General features: G+C 44.4%; 1 protein-coding gene across 2 annotated transcripts; it reads right to left on the bottom strand.

Moving 5' to 3' along the window:
• Positions 1-1,663: 1,663 nt before the first annotated feature.
• Positions 1,664-10,612, bottom strand: LOC127302904 (protein ACCUMULATION AND REPLICATION OF CHLOROPLASTS 3, chloroplastic). Of its 2 annotated transcripts, none has more exons than XM_051333624.2 (17): positions 10,238-10,612; positions 9,417-9,472; positions 9,252-9,316; positions 8,245-8,379; positions 8,068-8,116; positions 6,920-7,032; positions 6,760-6,831; positions 6,560-6,670; positions 6,009-6,190; positions 4,963-5,205; positions 4,765-4,856; positions 4,313-4,689; positions 3,710-3,814; positions 3,486-3,623; positions 2,708-2,874; positions 2,398-2,557; positions 1,664-2,233 (listed from the first exon to the last, which is right to left on the bottom strand). In XM_051333624.2, the coding sequence occupies exons 1-16, from the start codon at positions 10,510-10,512 to the stop codon at positions 2,500-2,502; spliced, it is 2,238 nt and encodes a 745-aa protein (XP_051189584.1). In that variant the 5' UTR covers positions 10,513-10,612; the 3' UTR covers positions 1,664-2,233; positions 2,398-2,499. The 2 variants fall into 2 exon arrangements, with proteins under 2 accessions (XP_051189584.1, XP_051189583.1); XM_051333623.2 differs by having other exon boundaries at positions 1,664-2,253.
• Positions 10,613-24,689: the final 14,077 nt, after the last annotated feature.

The raw sequence follows: 24,689 nt of genomic DNA on the forward strand, positions 1-24,689 counted from the left end.
GCCGCGCGCGCCGCCTGCGCGTGCGGGTGGATCCACGGCATCTTGCAACAGGCACAGGCCGTTGAGCTGCGAGGGAGGATCAGGGGATCACTTGTCCGGATCAGCGCTTTTCCACGCGGCCCGGCCGACCAGTCTCCTTCCACTTTGGACGGCGCGCGGGGCAGACAGCGACGGCGAGCCGATCGACGGTGGTCTCCTTTCCCCTCCGTCAGCAAGCACTCGTCGGCAGGGCAGTCCCAGTGGGACTGAAGCTTAATTCTGCACCGAGCAAAGATACGCGCCAATAAGTGAGAATCAGCACGACGAATGGCCAGCTGACACCCCATTCCAGTTCTCCTCCACCGGTCAGTCGACAGAGAAAGGTAGCGCGTCAACCTGTTGCTGATTCGCACTTGTGCAATGCCTCAACCCTCTTCTGCCACGCGCCACGCATGCACGGTGTACACCCAAGCAGGCAGGTCTACATGATTACTACACATCTATGGCATATGTAATGTAATCTGAATTCTACATCTACTCCATCCATGGATCGATCCATCTTGCATTGCATGCCCGATTATATGAAATGAAATAATGCCAATTGACGCGTCCACTTCAGGAAGCAGCAACACGCAAGAGACGCCCAGAAGCCAGAACCATAAGGTCACCTTTGTTTTTGATATAGTACTATATCGCAAATTCGCCGAGACTTCAGGTATTTGTTGTATACTGTGTCGTCATCTATACGGATTTGCCTGCACACTAGGGTAGTAGGCACTCAAGTCCTGCTAGCGTCCGCCCCGTGGATAAACTTGGTTATCCTTCACACATTTGTTCTCTACTACAAAGCGTCGTTTTCCCTACCGATTTGCATGTACACTAGTTACTAGTTAGGGTGGGCTCTGGGTTTCTGGAAATAATTTGACCATTATATCACCTATGCTCGCTGAACCCACAAAAAATCCCAACCTGGCCATGTTTCAGCTGATTTCGTTAAACATAACGTCAACAAAAAGGAAGAATGTTAAGTGCTACTACTAGGGTAGGCACTGGAGTATTGTAGTAATGCACTTAGTCAAGCACTCGTCGGCAGGAACATGATAACAATTGCGACAGGCAGGATACGGTGTCGGTTTGCGCTGCGCACTAACTCGACTGTTGGCTCAAGCTAATGGCGACCGAGAATGTCCCTTTGTATTCTCAGAACCAGTAGGCAGTAGTACATCCACTGGCAGGCTGACACCCGATCTTCTTCACTGGTCATCAACTCAAAACTACATGTGGGGGTCGACCTTGCAAGGAAAAAAGAAATTTGCACTTCTGCAGCGCGCCACCCGTTCAAAAGTCTGCTATGAAATGAAAACATGGCAATCAGCCTACTGCCTCAAGAAGCAATATCACGGAAGAGAGGCCTGAAAGGCTGCAAGCCTGGAACAAAATGTGTTTGACCAACCATGAATATAGTATCTCACAAAAATTAAAGAGACAAGAATGTCCAATCTAATCGGCAACGACAGATTGATCAAACCATGCACATAACCAAGAAGGCGAGTAGCACTTTGCCTCCTCAGCTTCCATTCTCAGAATAAATCACTCTCTTAGCCCTATCACCTATATATCCTCACGGAAACACCCAAACTTCACCAAATCCTGCCACGTTTCAGCTGATCTGGACCATTAGGCATTATCAAGAATGGATTAATCAATAGTACTATTGTTGTCCACCAGTGAAGAACTTCTTGACAAAACCGTATCAATCAGCTTACAGTCGCCAAAAAGCTCAAAATGAAAGTTGAAACACACACACACTACGCACAATATCTATCTACATCATGGATTCCCTCTCTGACCCTATGTCACCTCTTCCTTACAGTTTATGCAGTACCCATCAAATTATTGGGCACCTACTGACTGGGCGATGTGGAGATATGTAAATAAACTTGAAATAAGATGCACATCAGTATCTACACACTAATACTATATACGTTTGGTACTGACGGGACGTATTCAATTGGAAATGTGGAGACCTTCATCCACATACAGAGCCTAACAAGAGAAGAAATATGTACTCGCAGCTATCAGCAAAAGGAACCAGGCGTGCTTCTTTGTGCTTGTGATGGTGTTTCGTTCCCTACTTTGAATAACAGAATTATGACGAGAGCCTCCCATACTTCTTGGGGTGGATCCAGCAACCATTACAGCTCACAGCTTTGAAAAATAGCACAATCACTTTGACAAAGCTTCCAGCAGGCACCTACCAACAATTGGACGAGACTAAAGTAACATGTTAGACATGCTGGTGTCATGTAGTGTAGTATAGTTAAATTAGAAGGGGCTAGAGTCTGCCGATCAATCAATGCAGAAGGGATGAGGTGTAATACAAATTCTTTTAAAAATAGGTATAATAGAAGCCCATACCATATAGTCTTGAAGGATTTGCACTATGGAAGCATTGTTCTCCCTAATCTGAGCAGCAAGACTTTGCCAAAGACATCCAGAGAAATCAGTTAGATCAGGATACTAGTCTTTCAGCTTACTCCGTTCAGTAAGTAGACCATCATTCCAAACTTCAAGCCACCTGTAATCACAATGCATACTAAAGTTAAATCTTTCTCAGATAAAAAAAGTATAATTCTTCTTTTACATTATTTGCAGTTCTGCTCTTTCTTGAGCGCATTTTAAATGAGAGATAGAATGTTCAAAAAAAAGGGAGATAGACTAGAACCACCTTGATCCGTTCACATCTATCAACAGGCACTCCCCATGGCGCCATCCATTTTGAAAATGGCCAAAGAGTATGCTCCCATCCTTGGCATAAAATCTTCCCTCGCCATTAGCCTTGCCCTTCCAAAAATTCGCGAACCAACGGTCACCACTGTGAAAGTAGTACCAACCCTAAAGAGAAGAGGGAAATTTCAAAATTTCACAAAACCTTGAAAGAGGCTTGGAAAATTCAATCAAACATGCAAAATACATGGTCAACATTTAATACAATACAAGATGTTCCTATTCGATTTTACTGAGCATAAAAATGAGCACATGTTTAGTTACAGTACCAACTGAATTCAAGACTTGGGGGCTTTGGATGAAGCCTCAAGATAGGATTTTGGCATATAAAAGTATAAGTTAAAAGGCACATATAAGCTATGCAAATGAAACTAAAATGCAAGTATGAATTGTTCTGTAGCAAATACATCTAAAACATGCCGACTGACACAGGCCACACAGCCATATTTGATCGATGTATGCTGATGGACTATTACGATATGAAGTGCATATTTCTCACCAAGTAACCATGAGGATAATCAGGTACAGCATGGAATAAACGCACAATCTAACACATGGGATGCAATTATATGTGACCATAATCTAACACAATTTAACACAAGCACAATCTAACAGGGAGGAGTAGAGCATTTCTAATGTGACCTTTTCCGATAATTCTAATGTGACCATTTCATAACTACCATGTACAAGATGGCAATGAGTGTAGTAGTGAACCAAACCTTTCCATGAATTAGACCATCCCTCCATGTTCCATGAAACACATCACCATTACTGTAATAAAGGGTTCCCAAACCGGATCTTTTGCCATACCTCCAGAGTCCATCATAAAAGCTGCCATCCGTGTAGGTTAAGCGTCCCTATGGAAATTAAGAAAACAAGATTGTCGAAAAGGTAATAATTACGACCAGCAAACTAGAAGAACAAGTACATTAACGGGCTTCACCTTTCCTTCAGGGACACCTTCTTGGCATCTTCCTCTGTAAGTTCCTTCTCCAAACTGTATTTCAACTACTGGGCTCCATGTTTTTTCGGGTTCTCTTTCTGCATCCTACAAGCGATATAAAAGATATAAGAGATCATAGTTGTCATGCAGCAACCAAAGAATTATAATAAAAATAGAATAGGAACCCGTCTATAGATGTTAAGGGTACTGCACATTATCTACCAAAGTGTTAAACCATACACAGTCCTAGCATGATGAGTAGCTGGAGAGTTTGCTTCCAGAAATAATTTGATCATGAATGGATTTGGGTGCACCCTATTTGGCTTGCATAAACAAGGCATATAATTTGATCATGAACCTGCATGAAACCAAAAGATCGTACTAAAAACATGATGGAACTTCTCATCCCCAAATGTGATTAACAAAACTTCAACTCAGTTGGCATTTTTTCCGATTTAATTTTAGTAAGACAGGCTAGCTACTGAAACTCCAGATGAGGAATGTCTTAAACTTTAACAGCAAACTATACCAGGGGAAAATCCAAGATAAGTCTCCAGTGAAAAATGATAGAGGAACATAAGGAAGACAGGGAGGGAGACTAACAAGCATTGATGCAGCTCGGCTGGCAGCTGAGCCACGTTTTCGAGATTTATCCATTCTGCCCTTTAGGAGTGCTGCTGCGGAACTACATATCTCCATCACTTTCTCCAAACCAACATCAGAAAGTGAGGGTCCAGAGGCAGCATTCCCAGTAGCTGGCGATGTGCTATCAGTAGCATTACGAGTTCCAGGCTGTATAGTTGGAGAATGATCATACTGAGATTCAGGAGATTTTACACCAACAGGCAGAGTGATAACATCGAGCTCATTACTTCGATTGCCTCTATCTGTTGTTGTACGCTCTTTAGCCCATAGTTGTGCAATAGCAAAGGCAGGGGCATTGCTCCAGAAATTATGCCCTTTCTCTGAACTTAAATCCACTGCCAATGAGGATAAAATTAGGATGCTCCACCAAAATGGAAAAAAAACAAAGAACCTAGTGTATGCAATTTTACCTCTGCCAACATCTATATTAATTTCTCCATCAGATTCGAAATTAGCTTCTTGAAACTCTGGATGTGCTCTCCCGTTGTTGTTATTAGATTCCCTGAGACAGAATAGCAATGAACATCGCTTGGCATATAATAACTGGAAGTTACACTAAAGAAGGAAATATATTCCCTGGGAAAATACAAAATGTGCCTGTACATTACCTTTCAGGTTTGACATTTTCCATCTCTTCAGAAATAAAATTAGAAGCACTTGAAAGTTTTGACAATCCTTGTTCTGCCAAACTCAATCCACTGTCAGGCGGTTGGTTGAATGAGTTATTTGACCAAGCTTCTTTAAGCTCTGGAGTGTCTCCTCCCATAAGAGAGGATATAAAAGGAAAACGCAAAGCTAAGCTCGAAAGGAACCCCTCCTTTACCGAGGTAACATTTTCAACACGGTTATTTCTGGAAACAAACATTGCATACATTTGTCATATAATTATATGATGCTACTATTATACATGAACATAATACAAAAAAAAAATGCAATCCTGACCATCATAAGGCCAGATAGTAGTATATAGGCAAAACTGAAAAGAGCACCAGCTAGGCAGATAGTACACACTATTTGTACAGTAAGCTTCTGAATACAAATAGATTTCATTACTTATGATACAAGATTATACCAAAATAGTGATCTCATACATGCATAAGTTATAGAATAAATACCATGAACAAATTAGAAGTACGTACCGGCATAGTGACATAGACCAGGTTCATTCATACTAGAATCATGAGATCCAAATAGAGAAGGGATACTAAGTATAAAATAGGAAGCATAACAATCTCAACAGGCACTACGTTTGCTAAATAATTGTTGATTAATAAACATTAAATGCATTCCCATTTGAAGCTCGCAGGTTCAGACTTCCATCAGAGAGTTAAGTAATAACATAGTTAGATTGTGACGAAATGTGTAGCTTAAAAGATTAACTTTTTTTCTTTTTTTTCGAGAAAATGCAAAGAGGTGTTTGTGTTTCATTTCATTGAAAACATAGGTTTTGGTACACGCCTCCTAGGAGGTACAATTCTTTACAGAACAGGGGAGCACTAATGTACATCCCAGGTCGTAATTGTTGATAGATTAACTGAATAGTATAAAATCAACAAAGCATGATTTGATCTAATGCACATGTTCAAGTAGAAAGACTGTATGATTATTTTCTAAATCAGGTGTCACTGTGCCAATGTGACATGCAAGGGCTTACCTAATTGTTAGGAGAGAAACTACTATGAGTTTCGGCTCTAAATCAGGTTCAGAATTTCTAGAAAATATAACATCCTCAGTGAACCCGGTAACTCGACGAAACATGTGTAGAGTCGATACCATGTCACCCTCAGCCAATACCCGAGAAGTTGTAATGGAGAGGAAAACCACATTGTTCAATTCCTACATCAAAATAATGTACACACATATCACTGCCATGAAAACAGAATATGGTTACAGAAAGAGATCAAGTTAAAACCAGGAATGGGTTTTCCTGCAAAAGAAACCCATTAAAGCTATAACGAGTGAAAAAATTTAAATAATGCATCGTCCTAATAATTCTAATGTGGAAGATCTCAAAACAACAGGATCCGACATGCTTGAGATAAACTAGCTATTGCAAAGTAAGATTGCATATTTGACAAACGACCTGACTACATGCTTAAGACTGTTGCTTTTGGCACAAACTATCAAATTGATAGTAACAATTACTCTTGCTATGAGCGGACTAGTATTAAGCAATACACGGTTTTAATAGACAACTGTGTGCACCTTTATGCCTTCACGAAGAAATGGACAGTGAAGAACAGCTTGCTTAATAGCTGATTGAATATTATAGCCAGCACCAAATCCAACTCTAGCTTCCCCGTAGCATTTGAGTAGCTGTTAGAGTTGTACACTGTAAGAATTAAGAAAAATAAAACTCATGTATTGACCATAGAACATAGTAGTAAGAGAATGCAACAGATTACTTTGCCTACTTCCTCCGGACCAACTTCCTTAATTTGTGCATCAGGGGAGCTCCAGAACATCTGATTATATCCCTGATATGTCAAGAGAAGGATTGGTCAATTAGAGCAGCAAGTATAATATTTTTTATACAAATTCAACACAAAATTAGTTAAGACTAACCGACATCATGATAGATATCATGCTAATAGTTGAGAGGACAGCATTATTTGCACTTTCCAGAGCTTCAGCAAGGGTCTCCACTTCCGTCTCAAGCAGTGAATCAGCTTCAATAACTGGGGTGGAAGATAAATATTTAACTACATGTCAATTGTTCTGGGCTGTGACTACTGCTTAGTGACAGGATGCTGAAATGTAATCGTAGTGGTGCTAAATAGCACTTGAGACAAACATAACTACATAGCAGAAATTCAAAGTAGATTAGTAGAAGTCAATTACTGACACTAGTTCACTACCTCCAGCGCCACATGAAACATCAACAATTACAGATCTACATTACGTCATGCTACTCTATCATCCCAGGCATTGAGATGGGCATCTGTATAAACCTTATATGATAAGTGTGATAACAAGTGACTTCTATAACTATATAAGTTTTGATCTCAACTCGCATGTGCAACAAAACATGACAGTTGGAACGCTGAAGATGGTTTTTGGTGGTGTTTTGTTCATTAATGAGTCATTGGTTAACATACTGCAGCAACTAGAGGTTTTAGCAATGGGTTGTGGTGCTTTTCCACTTTGGGTGTGTGTGAGAGTAATCCCTGGTGAGCTATCCCATGAGAAACTGGTAGGCTAGCTGCCATGGAAATAAAGGCTCAAAAGCCTAGGATTTGCTAGGAGTAAAAGCTTTGCTGGACTTGGGCCATGGCAACCTGGGGTGTGTCCTGGCTCTGCTCCTGATTCTACTGTCAACTGCAAAACTTATATTAAATTGTAATCCAAACTCCCAGCACTATCCTCCTTTTACCCTTGTTCTATCCTTTCAAAATGAACCAAAAGCTCATGATCCCTTGGCTTTTATAAAGAAACAAATGACTTTTGTATGCACTTGCCTTTTCTGAATCACGAGCTTATACAGAAACTTGGATAAAAACAACCAATGATCTCACCGATGACTATCTACTTCCAGTCTTTCACTCGCATTCTATTTAGAAGAAAAAGGTGAGAAGCACTATAACAAGATCCATATTAGAGCAAATATAAAGTCCAAACAGAACCCAAAAAAAAAATGAAAATCCTCCATGAGCATTGTATGTTTACTTCATCCCTAGTGCAAAAGCGTTAAACCTGGTCAGAAAATGTTTTACCAATGTGAAAGTTTGAGCATGCTTGAAGTTTAACAATCAAATCAGATGCCTGCAGAACCATAAAGAATACAATAGTTAACGATAAACCCAGCCACGAGTACCAAAGAAATAATCAGGCTCTAGGCAGCAATACACAGTTCAACAAATGAAGGAAAAATTGCCGGCAGAAGTATCCACCTCTACTTGCCGCCTTTGTCCCTCGAAACAAAAGGGCTTCAAAAATATTGATGCAGCAAGATTATCGGCAGATTTGGTAGCACTTAGAAGCTCCAGTGCAGCAACTTGATCAGCCTCCTGTCCGGCACTTGCAACCTACAGGATGCAATCACTGTAAGATGGAAGATCTCATCTATCTTACCTGGCAAAATCAGAAAAATCAGTAGTGCAACATGGTGTCTGGAATTGCATGTTACCCTATTGTTTGCTGCATTCCAAAGGCAAACCCATATTAGCACCACAATGACCAATGTGACCTTCTGGTTCTAAAAAGTTCGATAAAAGCCCTAGACATTTTTTGCATAAAAGTAATTTCATTCCGTTATTTGTTAGAAGTGCTTCCTCGAAAATTAGTAAGAAATGTGTGGGGAGTATCACTTATGACACGGTAAAATGGTCAGTTCACTTTGGTGTCTCCTATACAAAAAAAAAATTACGGATCTAGCCCAGGAGTGTTCTCATCTTTGCGGAAAGTCACAATATTAAATTCACACCATGACCTCTCCCTGAGGCAAATGAAAACATGAAACATGCCATGGACTGGATACTTAGATTGTTAGCAGTTTTTTTCCGAAAAATGGAACGCTCAAGTTTGTTAGTACTTACGCCAAGCTAAGTATCTTTCTTGTCTTGAACTTTTAATTATGTTATGTAGGTATAAAACACAATATGAACAGCAGGGACAGTACAGATCTACAGATTCATAATAACAGTTACCACTGTATTACAAGCTCGGAAAATGGGCTGAAATTGTCATGGTCAATTGTTTGTTTCTACAAAAATGGCCACATTAAGAACTAGCAACAGTGTAATACTACAGTATATGATCAAACACGGCAACTAGTAATATATTTTCTAATATCAAAGGAGCAACTGATGCAGATGTCATAATCATGTCATATCTGAGGTAAACAAGAACACAAAAAACAATAAATCGCATCAAACATGAAGATGAGAAGTGCACAAACAATTATAAGCGCCGGTGGGCATGGATGGAGAGATAAGGGAGGTTCCAAGTCTCTGACTACTGCCTCTGAAAATAAAGAACTGTCAGGTTCATGCTAAAAACTGGATGAGATATGATAAAGATAGGAAATCGGTCCCAGAAGTACAGGCTTAGAAAGGTTTGAGACCTGCACCATGCCTTCTTTGTATGAACTGTACTTCGGAATTATCCGCATGTACTGTCCTGAAACAAAACTACGTATAAGGCAGAGTTTGTAAAGAAAAGTATATAAGGGCAAGTTAGGAATTACTGAAAATAATACACATGCCTAGCGTTTCATAATATGATAGGGAATTGGGTTTATTGGGAGTTTTTCTATTTTGTTCAGAATAAATTGCAAAAAGTCACATGCTTATTTTTCACTACTGAATCTTACAAAGAGTTTCCAAATGGACCACCACATAAACCGAAAATAGCATCTAACATTGTGAACTAACATTGTGAAAGAAAACGGCCTTCGAATTATTAGTGCCTAACACTGTGGAAGACAAGCATTCATATGCCACTCCACAGTTATTATAACCAAAACATTACTGATGCGGTGATGCCTGATGGTAAGTTACAAATAGTACAATCTGGCGGCATGATTGATACTACTGATGCGGTGATGCCTGATGGTAAGTTACAAATAGTACAATCTGGCGGCATGATTGATACAGTCGCAGGAAATGTTCTGACCCATCTATTCCACTAGTGTCACCCCGAAGTATACACTAAATTGAGTACACACTAAATCTGCGACATCCTTTCCGGAACGGAGAGAGTAATTAACATCGGCATCGTCTTGGGGCAGGATGCAAAATGGCCCGACTATTCCATATTTCACAAAATTCACACTGGCATTGCTTGCTTTAAGGATGGTTTAAGCTTCAACAGACCACAATATCCCAATTCACCAACCACATTACGCGCTAGCTGCAGTGCGATGCGAGGGTTCCAGTGTGTTACCAGAAGCGGATCGGGGTGGAGGAGAGGGTGCGGGAGCCCAGGCAGAAGTCGATGACGGCGTCCTTCCGGCTCCCGACGCCGACCACCTCGACGGGCTCCGTCGGCCGCGGGGCACCCTCCGCCGCCGCCGCCGCCGCCGCCGCCGCCGCCGCGCGGACCCCGGGGGCGGCGCGGCGGTGGCGCCTCCGCGGGGACGGGGCGAGGTGGCGCGTTGAAGCGAGCGGCGGCGGGACCGGGAGTACAACCAGGCCGCCGCCCCGGACTGAGCCCGACATGGATTGGACGCGGCGCCGGCCGGCGACGAGGAGGCGTGGACGGCGGTGGGTTTGAAGGACTGTAGTGGAGTGCGTGGTGCGGCCGGTGAGCCGGTGAGGCGGACCGAAAATGGGAATTGTTGGTCGTTATGTCGTATTGGGCCAACATGTTTTTTTTTAGACAATGGGCCAACATGTTCGTGTTGGGCTGATCTTGACCAAAACTTATGAGCGGGCCTAGAGTTCTCGAACGGTGATAAGAACGAGCACAAATGTGAAAAGGCTTTATGTCTTTGTGACACACATATGAAGTCAAATCCGATATGTGTTCCCTAATATGCGTATGACATACAATTTTCATGGATAGCCTCTTACTATTCTTTGGGCAAGATGTTGTACGGAACTGCAAATTAAAGGGCCACTTTCACAAGTTCATACAAGTCCTCTCGAACATAGTTAAGAAACTAAGTACCTATTAGGTTTATGATATCCCTCGATGCGTGACAATCATCCTGGTAACGGTTCCATCATAGCTCCTCACTCAAGCATTCATATTCGCCAAGCCACACCAGCCCTCCATAGATGGACTCCATGACCAGAGTTCTCTGATCCATAGGTTGAATTTCAAAAGTTTTAGGAGTTCAATTATCAAATTCCAAATTTACATGTTTATTCATCTTAGGTTCTCGTAAAAAAATCACATTTTTAAAACGAATACAAGAGGGAAAGCCCCTAGAGTGATTTTAACCTAGGTGGCTGGGTTGTTTATCCACTTTCCTAACCAATTGAGATAGGATCACTTCTTTAAGTCTTACTTTTGTTTAGAAAATTGAATACAATGTGGATGCGTGCACATGCAAACAATTACCCATATAGCAACACAATGTTTAAGATTGTGGTCATGGAGCATCAAGATAAATAAAGTCAAAGTCACTGCCTCACTATTAACTGGTACACCGCCTATCACCGGAACTGTTTCATGTCTTTGCGATACACATATAAAGGCAAATATTATATTTGATCCCTAATAGGCCCATGATATATAACCATCTCTAATGTCCATCCACTTGGTGATAGACAAAAATCTCATGGATAGCCCGTGACTATTCTTGGGAAACATGTAGTTCGGAAGTGCAAAATAAGGTGCCACGTTCACAAGTTCATAAAAGTCATCTCGAACACACAGTAAAGAAACCAAGTACCCATTAGTTTTATGGTAGCCCTCGATGCATGACAATCGATCTCGGAACACTTCCATCATAGCTCCTCACTCAAGCATTCATATTCCCCAAGCCACACCTGCCCTAGACCTTTATGACCCGAGTCACCTGATCCAAAGGTTGAATGTGTTGTACATAACTATCAGTATCTCGTAAAATTATTTAACTGTTGTTTTTATTTAAAAAAATGTTTATGTCCTTTGAGTTTTGAATTTTTGAAGTTTTAGAAATTGGAATTCAATTATCAAATTCCTAGTTTGCATGTTTTCAAGTTTGCATCTTGAGAAAGACTTGGGTTGCGAGGAAGCAACTTGGCACCATGCAACATTGCAGGAATAAGATCCACCAACACCACGATCGCCCCAATGGCTGGCAACTGTTGCTAGAAAATCTGAAGTTTCATTGGTATAAGTCTTGAGAAGATAAACCCTAATCAACAAAGTAGAGTTGTCCATAATCTAGTTGGCTAGGTTTTGGTTGAGCTCTCGCCCAGTCGCTGACCGGTGTTCCTTCGCTGTGGGACGCTGCGCTTGTTTTTTCATATTCGGTTTTGCTTTGGGTTTGTATTTATTGCGGTGTAGCAAGCCTTTCTTTTCCTTTTTTTCCTTGTGACGCGAGACTTGATTTCTTACATGTATGGTTGCGGTTGCTTTATTTATAAAGCGGGGTTAAAACCTAGACGCTTGGTTGAACCACCCGAAAAAAGTTTGTAACACAGTTTATACACAGTTTATGTCAGCTGATTGTGAACCTATAACCAGCAATTAAATTGTCGCTATTCCCTCCGAAAAAACAACTAATAGGCTAAGGAAAGTACAGACAGAAAAAAAAAACGCATATGGTCATAAGCAAGCACAAGTTCGCACGCGCTGGTCCATCTGATGAGTCAAACCATTTATCATCTGAAGCACGTCCGATCAATCAAGCCAAGTACTCTAACATCGATCGACCCTAGCCATAGCCTGCACTTGGTTAACTAGCATATCACTCGGAATATCAAATCTGATCCAAGTAACAGGTCCTATAACAAACGGGCTGGGTGGATCGCGATATGCTCTCCCTGGTGCAAGACGCCAACCGCGCCGGGCTAACGCCAAAGACAAAGCCTCATGTGCGTGCTTAGGCCATCTCCAGCGGCGCGACGCAAATAGTCGCTGAGCGACCGTTTTCGTCCGCCATGACCGGAAATGCGTCTGGGCCCTGCTCCAGCTGGGCGACGCAAAGTAACCGGCCCGTCCGCGGAGACGCAAATCTGGCCCAAATATGCGTCAGGTTTGCGTCTCCGCGGACGCTCGGCGGTCGCGGAAAATGTCCGCGTTGGGTACATCCGGGCCCGGTCGGCAGTGACTAGATAAGCAAAATATTTTTTCATTACTATTGATTGGCCAAAAGGACCATCTTTACAGAGATGGTTAGTTGAGTTAACCTAAAACTACAACGGCCGTACCTACTCGTCGTCGCGCGGCCTACACCGGCCTCGGTTACTCGCAGTCGCGCGCCCTACTACTGGCCGCCGGATGGGCCGGCGCCGTCGTCGAAGCGGGAGCGCTTCTTGCACTCCGCGCGCCGCGCACGGCGGCGAACGGACATCTCGTCCTGCCGCCTGCGGCGTTCGAGGGCCTCGGCCAGGGAGCTGTCCCACGGGGCCGTCACCGTCGCAAAGGCCACCTTCGTAGCCGCCGCCTCCGCCGTCGCCGGGCCTCCTCCTCTGCCCGCCGCTGGACCGCCGCCGCCGCCGCCGGGCCTCCTCCTCCGCCGCCGCCGCGTCCTCCTCCACGGACCGCCGCCTGGATCGCCGCCACGTCGGCGGCGAACCGGGCCCCTGTCCCTGCCGCCGCCGCCACGGCTTCGTCCCTGGCGGCGATGGCGACCTCCGGCTCCCGGTTCTCTGCTCGACCCGCGCGGGAGAACGGCCCCTACGCCGGAGCGAGTCCAGGTCGGAGCACATTAACCCCCTAGCCATGGCCGTCGCATAGCTGGCGGCTTCCTCCTCCGCCACCAAAGCTTTGGCGGCGGCCGGGCGTCCCCTGCCCGGGGACTCGAAGGACGCGAGCGTAACCCGCCGGTCACCGGCGCACTCGAAGCGCGCCACGGGCACGGGGGTCGTCGTCCGCGATGTCGTGGATGATGACGGCGTCGGCCGGAGGGGCCGCGAGGGCCGCCCGCGCCTCCGCGAGCTCGGCCCTGGCGTCGGTGACCTCGGCCATGGCGTTGGCGATCTCCGCCCTGGTCGCCGCGAGGTGCCCTTCCGCGCGCTCTGCCGCCTCCGCCTCCACCTCCGCGACCTCCGCCTCCGCCTCCGCGACCTCCAGGTCCAGCTGCTGGGCCTCAACGCCGGCGGCAGCTACCTCGTCCTCCTCCTCCTTCGGGTGGAGCTGGCGGCAAATGTCAACAACTTGCTCCCAACTCATGTGGTCCGCCATGGATGGATGGTAGTGTGAGGTGTGCCCGTCGCACCCGGCGGTGTCCACCGTATATAGCCACGGCGGGGCGGGAAACGGCGTTGCCGCGCAGGGTGTTTCCCGCGCGCGCGAAACGCCGGCGAAACTTGCGAATGTATTGGGCGCGCGCGGGAACGATCGTCGTCGCGCGGGAACAGTTAATCGCCGGCGGCAGTCCTCGACGGGACGTAAAACGCCATTAGCGACCTTGACGCTGTCCCCGGATAAAATATGCGTCCGCACCGCTGGAGCTACCCCCGACGCAAACGGTCGCCCTGGGCCACAACGCGTCCGCGGGCCGACGCAAACGGACATTTCGGACGTCCGAAATGCGTCGCGCCGCTGGAGATGCCCTTATGCATTGAGCGAGAGGACGGAGGGCGTCTACAATGAGCGAGAGAGTACGGCGGCCGGGGAAAGCAGGCCGGCGTTGGGGCTGAAAACTGTAGCTACACCTACACGTACAGCCGGGGCGATTTACACAGAAATAACCCTTTTGTCAAACTATAGCACAGACTGGCCCTCCGGCGAAACTATTTCACCCATCTAACCCTTTTGTGTGGCGCCCCTCCCATGGGCGCCACACATGCCCATGTGGCGCCCGTCCTGCCGGCGCCACACACCCATCCGACGTGGCCCGTCCACACTGAGTTGGTGAGCCGATCCGACGTGGCAGCCCGTGTGGCGCCGCTCGCGCCGGCGCCACACTCCCTTGGCAAGGGCGCCACACATCCACTTATGTGTGGCCGCGCCAACCCGCCCAGCCCGACCCATCTTCTTTCTCCTCCCTCTGTTCTTCTTCTCTCACAGGAGGCGGCCGGCTCTCTCTCTCCCCCCTCCCCCCCCCCCCCACCAAATCCACCACCAAATCATCAGATCTGTCCGTAAAGATCGTTCCCAACTCGTTCCTTGAGGTAATCCCCTTCGAATCTTTTCCATTCATCCACTAATTTCATAAATCTTGCTAGATTTGGACATGAACCCTAGACATGAATTTTTTTTTGTGCACTCTATATTGTAGTGTATGTGTTGAAATTCATAGCCTCATGTATGCATGTGTTTGAACCATAGATTTGTTGAAACCTAGATATGAAATTTCACATGTATGTGTTGAAACCCTATGTATGTATGTGTTGAAATGTGTAATATCTACCTAGGAAATGCATTCAAATGTGTTACATATGCGTAGTATTTGTGATGGAATAACTCATATTTGTTAGTGGAATGGGTCATAATATGGTGTTTGATGTAAACATGTAGGATGGCCAGTCCTGGTGGCCGGCGAGGCGGTCGAGGCCGCGGCCCTGGGCGCCCCCGGGGCCGGGGAAGGGGCCGCCGTGGTGGAGCAGCAACGGCCCCACGCTCACCGTCACCTGCACCCTCCTCGTCTTCGCATGATGAACGCTGATTCGAGTTCCTCCTCCGCATCGACGACGACCCACTCGGCATCAAGCGGCTACCGGACAAGTTCGCCGAGTTCGTCGATGGCGTCGAGCCGGCGCAGTTGCATCTACGGGAGGCCAGCTGCAACTTCTGCCGCTGGCCCGTGGAGGTCCTGTTCGACGGGCAGGGCAAGATGTACCTGCACACGGGGTGGGACAAGTTCGCCCGTGACCTCGCGCTCGAGCCCGGCTGCCAGCTCACCTTCCTCTACGAGGGGGACGACGAGATGATCGTCAAGGTGTTCGACGACACAGCCTGCCGCGTGCACTACCACACCGGCGAATCCGGCTCGGACACCGATAGTTAGAACTTAGAGTGTTGTGAACTCTATCTTCATTGCTACGTGTTGTTTGAATTCTAACTTAAATTGTATGAAACTATGTGCTACGATGTTAGGTATGATGATGTTATGTCTATGATGTGTGTACGAAATTGCTATTGATATGATGTGTGTATGAAATAGCTATTGACATGATGGCAGTTTTGTTGGAATGTGGTAAGATTTTTCATGGTTTTACACAAGTCAATGTGTGGCGCCCTTCCCGCTGGCGCCGCACTGCACTGTGTGGCGCCCCTCTCATCGGCGCCACACATCCATTTGTAATTGCCCAAAACATACTGTGAGACAAATCGTCTGGGACTTAGCCGTTTTGGCGAGGCTCTATGTGTGGCGCCGATGCCACGGGCGCCGCACCTCACAGTGTGGCGCCGATGCCACGGGCGCCACACATAGAGGCTCGCCAAAACGGCTAAGTCCCAGACGTCCGGAGCCCCTGGATGTTTTCGACCGAAAACTTGATATAAGTTGGCATGTGTGGCGCCGATGGGAGGGGCGCCACACATGCTGCCACGTCGGATCGGCGCACCAGCTCAGCGTCGAGGGCGCCACGTCGGCTGGGTGTGTGGCGCCGGCAGGAGGGGCGCCACACTGGCATGTGTGGCGCCGATGGGAGGGGCGCCACACAAAAGGGTTAGATGGGTGAAATAGTTTCGCCGGAGGGTCAGTCTGTGCTTTTCTTTCACTTTTGGATTATTTTTGTGCAAATCGCCTACAGCCGGAGCTTAGGATCGATTTCCTTTGAGAAGCATGTGCGTGTAACAGGACTGCAAAAGAGAACGATGCGTAGGCAACAGATTTGGATCTGGAGATTCGATTCGGGCTGGCCGACAAATGATTATATGAGAAAAGGGATGTTCCTTTTGTCCCAGGGCTTTTAACGAGGAATATATCACTTTGGAGTTACGCGTCTCTCTCTTTCTCCTTGTCTGCCTTGGACGATCGAAGACGGAGATCTCGTTATCCTCCATATTCTTCTTGCACGAATTATGTGCGAGGCTGCACGAGTTAGCTAGCCAGAGAAATCATGCGTGATGGATCGGAGGTACGTACGTGCACGCACGTATATATGAGCATCTCAACCGGGCGACCTGTATGATCGGCAACACAGCCGGACATGCTCTATAGGGGACGTCGGCACTTTCTCGTTTCCACAATATGGATTTCGCGGGCGAGGCACGCCGTCGGCAGCACTCCCCACCCACCGCGGCTTCGTGGTCGTTGTGGCTCGTCGTTGAAACTGAAGAACGAACAGATGAACTCTGAAAGTGTGTTGTGTTCCTTCTGTCAAATCGCACAACTTTTCTTCCTTCCGTATATTGCTTAAAAGAGAAATTGTGCCTTCTAGGTGCAACCACACCCACAATCGAGGGAGTTCCGTGCCATCCCACGGTCTCGCATCTTAATTAGGGAAATGCCAGAGCGTACGTGGTCGAGTGAAGATCACACCAGACGGGTATGACTCGCATAATGCGTGAGCTCATACTCTACACGCTACCAGTACGTCTTCCAAATATGCAGTAAACGGAAAAGATACAAAGCGGGAAGCAGCAGCTAGATTAGCTGAAAATCCCCCCCCCGATTTAGATGTAAGTGTTCTTGATTTCGACGATGGGATCTTGGTACGCAGCTCCTATAACCTGGCGACACCCCAAGCAACTTGGTCAGCAGGCATCGCTTGATGCCACGGTGTACTCTGCCTCGCATGGGAACAATGTTAAATATATAGCTAGTTGTGTATATGGTCTCTATGTTGTATCCGTACCCCTCACCTATAGGAGGTGGACTTGTATTTGTACCGATGTCCGTTATATATAAACACACTGCGGCCCTGTTTAGGGTTACCCCTTCCCATATGTTTTGATATGGTATCAGAGCAAGCTTCTTTCAAACACATCTAGGTCGCCATCGTCGACAAGCATCATGTTGTCGTCTTCATCGTCTACATATGGTGTGGTGGTTCTCAACATCACCCTCTCAGACAAGTTAACCCGAGAGAATTTCCTGCTTTGGAAAACGCAAGTTCTCCCTGAGATTCGTGGTGCTCAGTTATTTGGCTTTGTCGGTGGAACTGGAGAAGGAGATCAAGACCAAAAACAAGGACGGGGTTGTGGTGAATATTCCCAATCCCGAGCATGTTCGCTGGGTTGCGCAAGACCAGACCATCCTAGGGTTCTTAGTCAGGAATATGTCAAGGGAGGTTCTTACGCATGTGGTTGGCCTCTCGACATCCGCCGTGGTCTGTAAAGATGTGATGGAGATGTTCTCCGCGTAGTCACAGTCGTGAATCGTGCACCTCTGCACGAAGCTGAATCAGTGTCGCAAGGAGGATAAAACAGGGTCTACCTGGATGAGATCAAGTGTCTGTCCAATGAGATGGCATCTACTGGCAAGCCCATGGACACCGTGGATGTGATTTCACACATCCTCGTTGGGCTCGATGATACCTATGACGGCTTCGTTGCCGCGATAAACGTCTTTCTTAAGCCGGAGAAGAACGTGACTCTGAGCAATTTATATGCTCAGTTCATGGCAAATGAATCTCAGATGGAAGGGAGGCTCTCTGGAGATGGGTCATCTATAAACGCTCCAACTCGTGGAGGTCGCATTGGTGGCCGTGGACGTGGGAAGTACCAGGAGCAGTACCAGTACCGTGATTAGGACCAGTACCAGTATCGTGATCAGCCCAATGGTTATGATCAGAGAAACAATAACCGTGATGGGTACAGAGGCGGCCGAGGCAATGGCGGTGGTCGCTACCCACAGGGAAACCATCCATATGGAGGTGGACGCATCGATGAGACCTGCCAGGTGTATGCCAAGGTTGGCCACATTGCCTTGAATTGTTGGAAGAGATTCAACAAAGGCTACCGGGTCCGGATAAATCAGCTGGTGTAGCATATGGTTCTGGTTCTTATGGTGTCGATACAAATTGGTACAGTGACACCGGAGCAACTGATCATGTCACAGGCAAGCTAGAGAAGCTTCATGTCTATGATCGCTACAATGGAAACGAACAGATCCACACAGCTAGTGGTGCAGGTATGGATATACGTCATATTGGTCAATCTAAAATTTGTACCCCTAATCATGATTGGCATCTCAAAAATATTCTGCATGTTCCAAGTGCATCTAAGAGTCTCTTATCCACTAGTCGTCTAGCCAAAGATAATCATGCCTTTTTTGAGTATTGACCTAATTCTTTTTTTGTTAAGGATCGGGACAGGAGGGAAATCCTGCTCCAAGGTAGATGCGTGGGAGGCCTTTACCATTTGTCGGCGTCATCCTCTTCATCCCATGGTCAACAAGTTCATGGTGTCATCAAGTCGTCATCATCACTTTGGCATAGGCGTCTAGGTCATCCAACTTCAGGTGTAGTTCATCAAGTTCATGGAGACAATAATATTTCTTTTAGTGAGGCAAATAAAGAGTCAGTTTGTGATGCTTGTCAAAAGACCAAGAGTCATCAACTTCCTTATCCTAAATCATCAAGTGTGTCTAATTTTCCCCATAAACTTGTTTTTTCTGATGTTTGGGGTCCTGCTCCAGGCTCAGTTGGAAGATATAAATATTATGTCAGTTTTATCGATGATTATATCAAGTTTACAAGGATATATATCTTGAAAAATAAATCTGACGTGTTTGCTCATGCGTCGTTGCACTTTTATACATTTTCCGGCGCTAACCTATTGACAAGATGCCACAGTGCTAGTTCCCTATTTTCTGCTGTTTTGTATTTTAGAAAAGTTGTACAGGAAATATTCTCGGATTTGGACGAAACAAAAGCCGAAGTCAATATTTTACCGTAACGAAGACAAAGTACGGAGGGGAGATGAAGAAAGGTGATACGTCTCAAACGTATCCATAATTTCTTATGTTCCATGCTAGTTTTATGACAATACTCACATGTTTTATACACACTTTATATCATTTATATGCATTTTCCGGCATTAACCTATTAACGAGATGCCGAAGAGCCAGTTGCTGTTTTCTGCTGTTTTTGGTTTCAGAAATCCTACAAAAAAAATATTCTCGGAATTGGACGAAATCAACGCCCAGGGTCTTATTTTTCCACGGAGCTTCCAGAAGACCGAAGAGCATACGAGGTGGGGCGACGAGGCGCCCAGACCACAGGGCCGCGCGGCCAGGGTGGGGCCCACGCCGCCCTATGGTGTGGGGCCCTCGTGCCTCCACCGACCCTGCCCTTCCGCCTACTTAAACTCTTCGTCGCGAAAACCCTATTACCGAGAGCCACGATACGGAAATACTTCCAGAGACGCCGCCGCCGCCAATCCCATCTCGGGGGATTCAGGAGATCGCCTCCGGCACCCTGCCGGAGGAGGGAATCATCACCGGAGGGCTCTACATCACCATGCCCGCCTCCGGATTGATGTGTGAGTAGTTCATCCTTGGACTATGGGTCCATAGCAGTAGCTAGATGGTTGTCTTCTCCTCATTGTGCTATCATGTTAGATCTTGGGAGCTGCCTATCATGATCAAGATCATCTATTTGTAATGCTACATGTTGTGTTTGTTGGGATCCGATGAATATTGAATACTATGTCAAGTTGATTATCAATCTATCATACATATGTTGTTTATGTTCTTGCATGCTCTTCGTTGCTAGTAGAGGCTCTGGCCAAGTTGATACTTGTGACTTCAAGAGGGAGTATTTATGCTAGATAGTGGGTTCATGCCTCCATTGAATCAGGACAAAGGTGTGAAAGTTCTAAGGTTGTGGATGTGCTGTTGCCACTAGGGATAAAACATCAATGCTTTGTCTATGGATATTTGTGTTGATTACATTACGCACCATACTTAATGCAATTGTTTGTTGTTTGCAACTTAATACTGGAAGGGGTGCGGATGCTAACCCGAAGGTGGACTTTTTAGGCATAGATGCATGCTGGATAGCGGTCTATGTACTTTGTCGTAATGCCCTGATTAAATCTCATAGTAATCATCATGATATGTATGCATCTCTATTTGTCAATTGCCCAACTGTAATTTGTTCACCCGACATGCTATTTATCTTATGGGAGAGACACCACTAGTGAACTGTGGACCCCGGTCCATTCTTTTACATCTGAATACAATCTACTGCAATCATTGTTCTCTACTGTTCTTCGCAAACAAACATCATCTTCCACACTATACATTTAATCCTTTGTTTACAGCAAGCCGGTGAGATTGACAACCTCACTATTACGTTGGGGCAAAGTATTTTGATTGTGTTGTGCAGGTTCCACGTTGGCGCCGGAATCCTTGGTGTTGCGCCGCACTACACTCCGTCACCAACGACCTTCACGTGGCCCTTGACTCCTACTGGTTCGATAAACCTTGGTTTCTTACTGAGAGAAACTTGCTGCTGTACGCATCACACCTTCCACTTGGGGTTCCCAACGGGCGTGTGCTTTACGCGTCATCAAGCTAAATTTCTGGCGCCGTTGTCGGGGAGATCAAGACACGCTGCAAGGGGAGTCTCTCACTTCCAATCTCTTTACTTTGTTTTTGTCTTGCTTTACTTTATTTTATTTTCTGCTTTGTTTGCTTTCTTTATATCAAAAACACAAAAAAATTAGTTGCTTTACTTTATTTCATTTGTCTTGTTTGCGTTCTCTATATTAAAAACACAAAAAAATTAGTTACTTGCATTTACTTTACTTAGTTTGCTTTACTTGTTTTTATTACTGCTAAAATGGGTACTCCTGAGAATACTAAGTTGTGTGACTTCACTAGCACAAATAATAATGATTTCCTATGCACACCTATTGCTCCACCTGCTACTACAGCAGAATTCTATAAAATTAAACCTGCTTTACTAAATCTTGTTATGAGAGAGCAATTTTCTGGTGTTAGTTCTGATGATGCTGCTGTCCATCTTAATAATTTTGTTGAACTTTGTGAAATGCAAACGTATAAGGATATAGATGGAGACATTATAAAACTAAAATTATTTCCTTTCTCCTTAAGAGGAAGAGCTAAAGATTGGTTGCTATCTTTGCCTAAGAATAGTATTGATTCATGGACTAAATGTAAAGATGCTTTCATTGGTAGATATTATCCTCCTGCTAAAATTATATCTTTGAGAAGTAGCATTATGAATTTTAAGCAATTGGATAATGAACATGTTGCCCAAGCATGGGAAAGAATGAAATCTTTGGTAAAGAATTGCCCAACCCATGGACTAACTACTTGGATGATCATCCAAACCTTCTATGCAGGATTAAATTTTTCTTCGCGGAACCTATTGGATTCAGCTGCTGGAGGTACTTTTATGTCCATTACTTTGGGGGCGGCAACAAAGCTTCTTGATAATATGATGATTAATTACTCTGGATGGCACACGGAAAGGGCTCCACAAGGTAAGAAGGTAAATTCTGTTGACGAAACCTCCTCCTTGAGTGATAAGATTGATGCTATTATGTCTATGCTTGTTAATGGTAGATCTAATGTTGATCCAAATAATGTTCCTTTAGCTTCATTGGTTTCCCAAGAAGAACATGTTGATGTGAACTTCATTAAAAATAATAATTTCAACAACAATGCTTATAGGAATAATTCTGGTAACAACTATAGGCCATATCCTTCTAATAATAGTAATAGTTATGGTAATTCTTACAACAATAATAGGAGTGTACCCTCTGGGCTTGAGGTCATGCTTAAAGAATTTATTAGTACACAAACTGCTTTTAACAAATCTGTTGAAGAAAAGCTTGGTAAAATTGATATTCTTGCTTCTAAGGTTGATAGTCTTGCTGCTGATGTTGATCTTTTAAAATTGAAAGTTATGCCTAATGAAGATAAAGATATTAAGTCATTTGCTACAGCAAACGCTATCCAAGTTCGAATTAATGAAAATATTAGATTGATGGCTGAATTGCATGCTAGGTGGGAAAGAGAAGAAATAGAAAAACTTGCTAAAGAGAATAATGTAGCTAAAGTTTGGACTATTACCACCACTAGTAATGTTGATGCTTCACATGTTGCTAAACCTCCTACTATCAATGGTAAAATAATTGGTGTTGGCAATGTTTCTACTCCTAATCCAAAGCGTGCAAAACTGCCTGAAACTGCTGAAACTGTTTGTGATAAAACTGCTGAAATTTTTCAAAATATTGGGGACAATGATCCCATTGCTGTAGATCATAATGGTTTAGATTTTGATGATTGTCATATCTCTGAAGTTATAAAGTTCTTACAAAAACTTGCTAGAAGTCCTAATGCTAGTGCTATAAATTTGGCCTTTACAAAACATATTACAAATGCTCTCATTAAAGCTAGAGAAGAGAAATTAAAACTTGAAACTTCTATTCCTAGGAAGTTGGAAGATGGTTGGGAGCCCATCATTAAGATGAAGGTCAATGATTTTGATTGTAATGCTTTATGTGATCTTGGTGCAAGTATTTCTGTTATGCCTAAGAAAATCTATAATATGCTTGACTTGCCACCATTAAAAAATTGTTATTTGGATGTTAATCTCGCTGATAATTCTACAAAGAAACCTTTGGGGAGGATTGATAATGTTCACATTACGGTTAACAATAACCTTGTCCCCGTTGATTTTGTTGTCTTGGATATTGAATGCAATGCATCTTGTCCCATTATTTTGGGAAGACCTTTTCTTCGAACTGTTGGTGCTATTATTGATATGAAGGAAGGTAATATTAAGTATCAATTTCCTCTGAAGAAAGGTATGGAACACTTCCCTAGAAAGAGAATGAAGTTACCTTTTGATTCTATTATTAGAACAAATTATGATGTCGATGCTTCATCTCTTGATGTTACTTGATTCACACTTTCTGCGCCTAGCTGAAAGGCGTTAAAGAAAAGCGCTTATGGGAGACAACCCATTATTTTACTTTTGCACTTTTGTTTTATATTTGAGTCTTGGAAGTTGTTACTACTGTAGCAACCTCTCCTTATCTTTATTTTATTGCATTGTTGTGCCAAGTAAAGTCTTTGATAGTAGGGTTGATACTAGATTTGGATTACTGCGCAGAAACAGATTTCTTACTGCGCAGAAACAGATTTACTTGGCACAACAATGCAATAAAATAAAGATAAGGAGAGGTTGCTACAGTAGTAACAACTTCCAAGACTCAAATATAAAACAAAAGTGCAGAAGTAAAATAATGGGTTGTCTCCCATAAGCGCTTTTCTTTAACGTCTTTCAGCTAGGCGCAGAAAGTGTGAATCAAGTAACATCAAGAGACGAAGCATTGACATCATAATTTGTTCTAATAATAGAATCATAAGGTAACTTCATTTTCTTTCTAGGGAAGTGTTCCATACCTTTCTTGTGAGGAAATTTGTATTTAATATTAACTTCCTTCATATCAATGGTGGCACCAACAGTTCGAAGAAAAGGTCTTCCCAATATAATGGGACAAGATGCATTGCATTCAATATCCAAGACAACAAAATCAACGGGGACAAGGTTATTGTTAACCATAATACGAACATTATCAATCCTCCCCAAAGGTTTCTTTATAGCATTATCAGCAAGATTAACACCCAAATAACAATTTTTCAATGGTGGCAAGTCAAGCATATCATAGATTCTCTTAGGCATAACAGAAATACTTGCACCAAGATCACATAAAGCATTACAATCAAAATCATTGACCCTCATCTTAATAATGGGCTCCCAACCATCTTCTAACTTCCTAGGAATAGAAGTTTCAAGTTTTAGTTTATCTTCTCTAGCTTTTATGAGAGCATTTGTAATATGTTTTGTAAAGGCCAAATTTATAG

Source organism: Lolium perenne, chromosome 5 (assembly GCF_019359855.2).
Source record: "Lolium perenne isolate Kyuss_39 chromosome 5, Kyuss_2.0, whole genome shotgun sequence".
NCBI lineage: Eukaryota > Viridiplantae > Streptophyta > Magnoliopsida > Poales > Poaceae > Lolium > Lolium perenne.

Coding starts and splice junctions, on each gene's coding strand:
- LOC127302904 (XM_051333624.2), bottom strand. CDS start 10,512: ATGTCGGGCTCAGTCCGGGGCGGCGGCCTGGTTGTACTCCCGGTCCCG. Junction 4,690..4,764: donor TAATATAGATGTTGGCAGAG/GTAAAATTGCAT, acceptor CCTCATTGGCAG/TGGATTTAAGTTCAGAGAAA. Junction 2,875..3,485: donor ATGGTCTAATTCATGGAAAG/GTTTGGTTCACT, acceptor TCTTCTCTTTAG/GGTTGGTACTACTTTCACAG.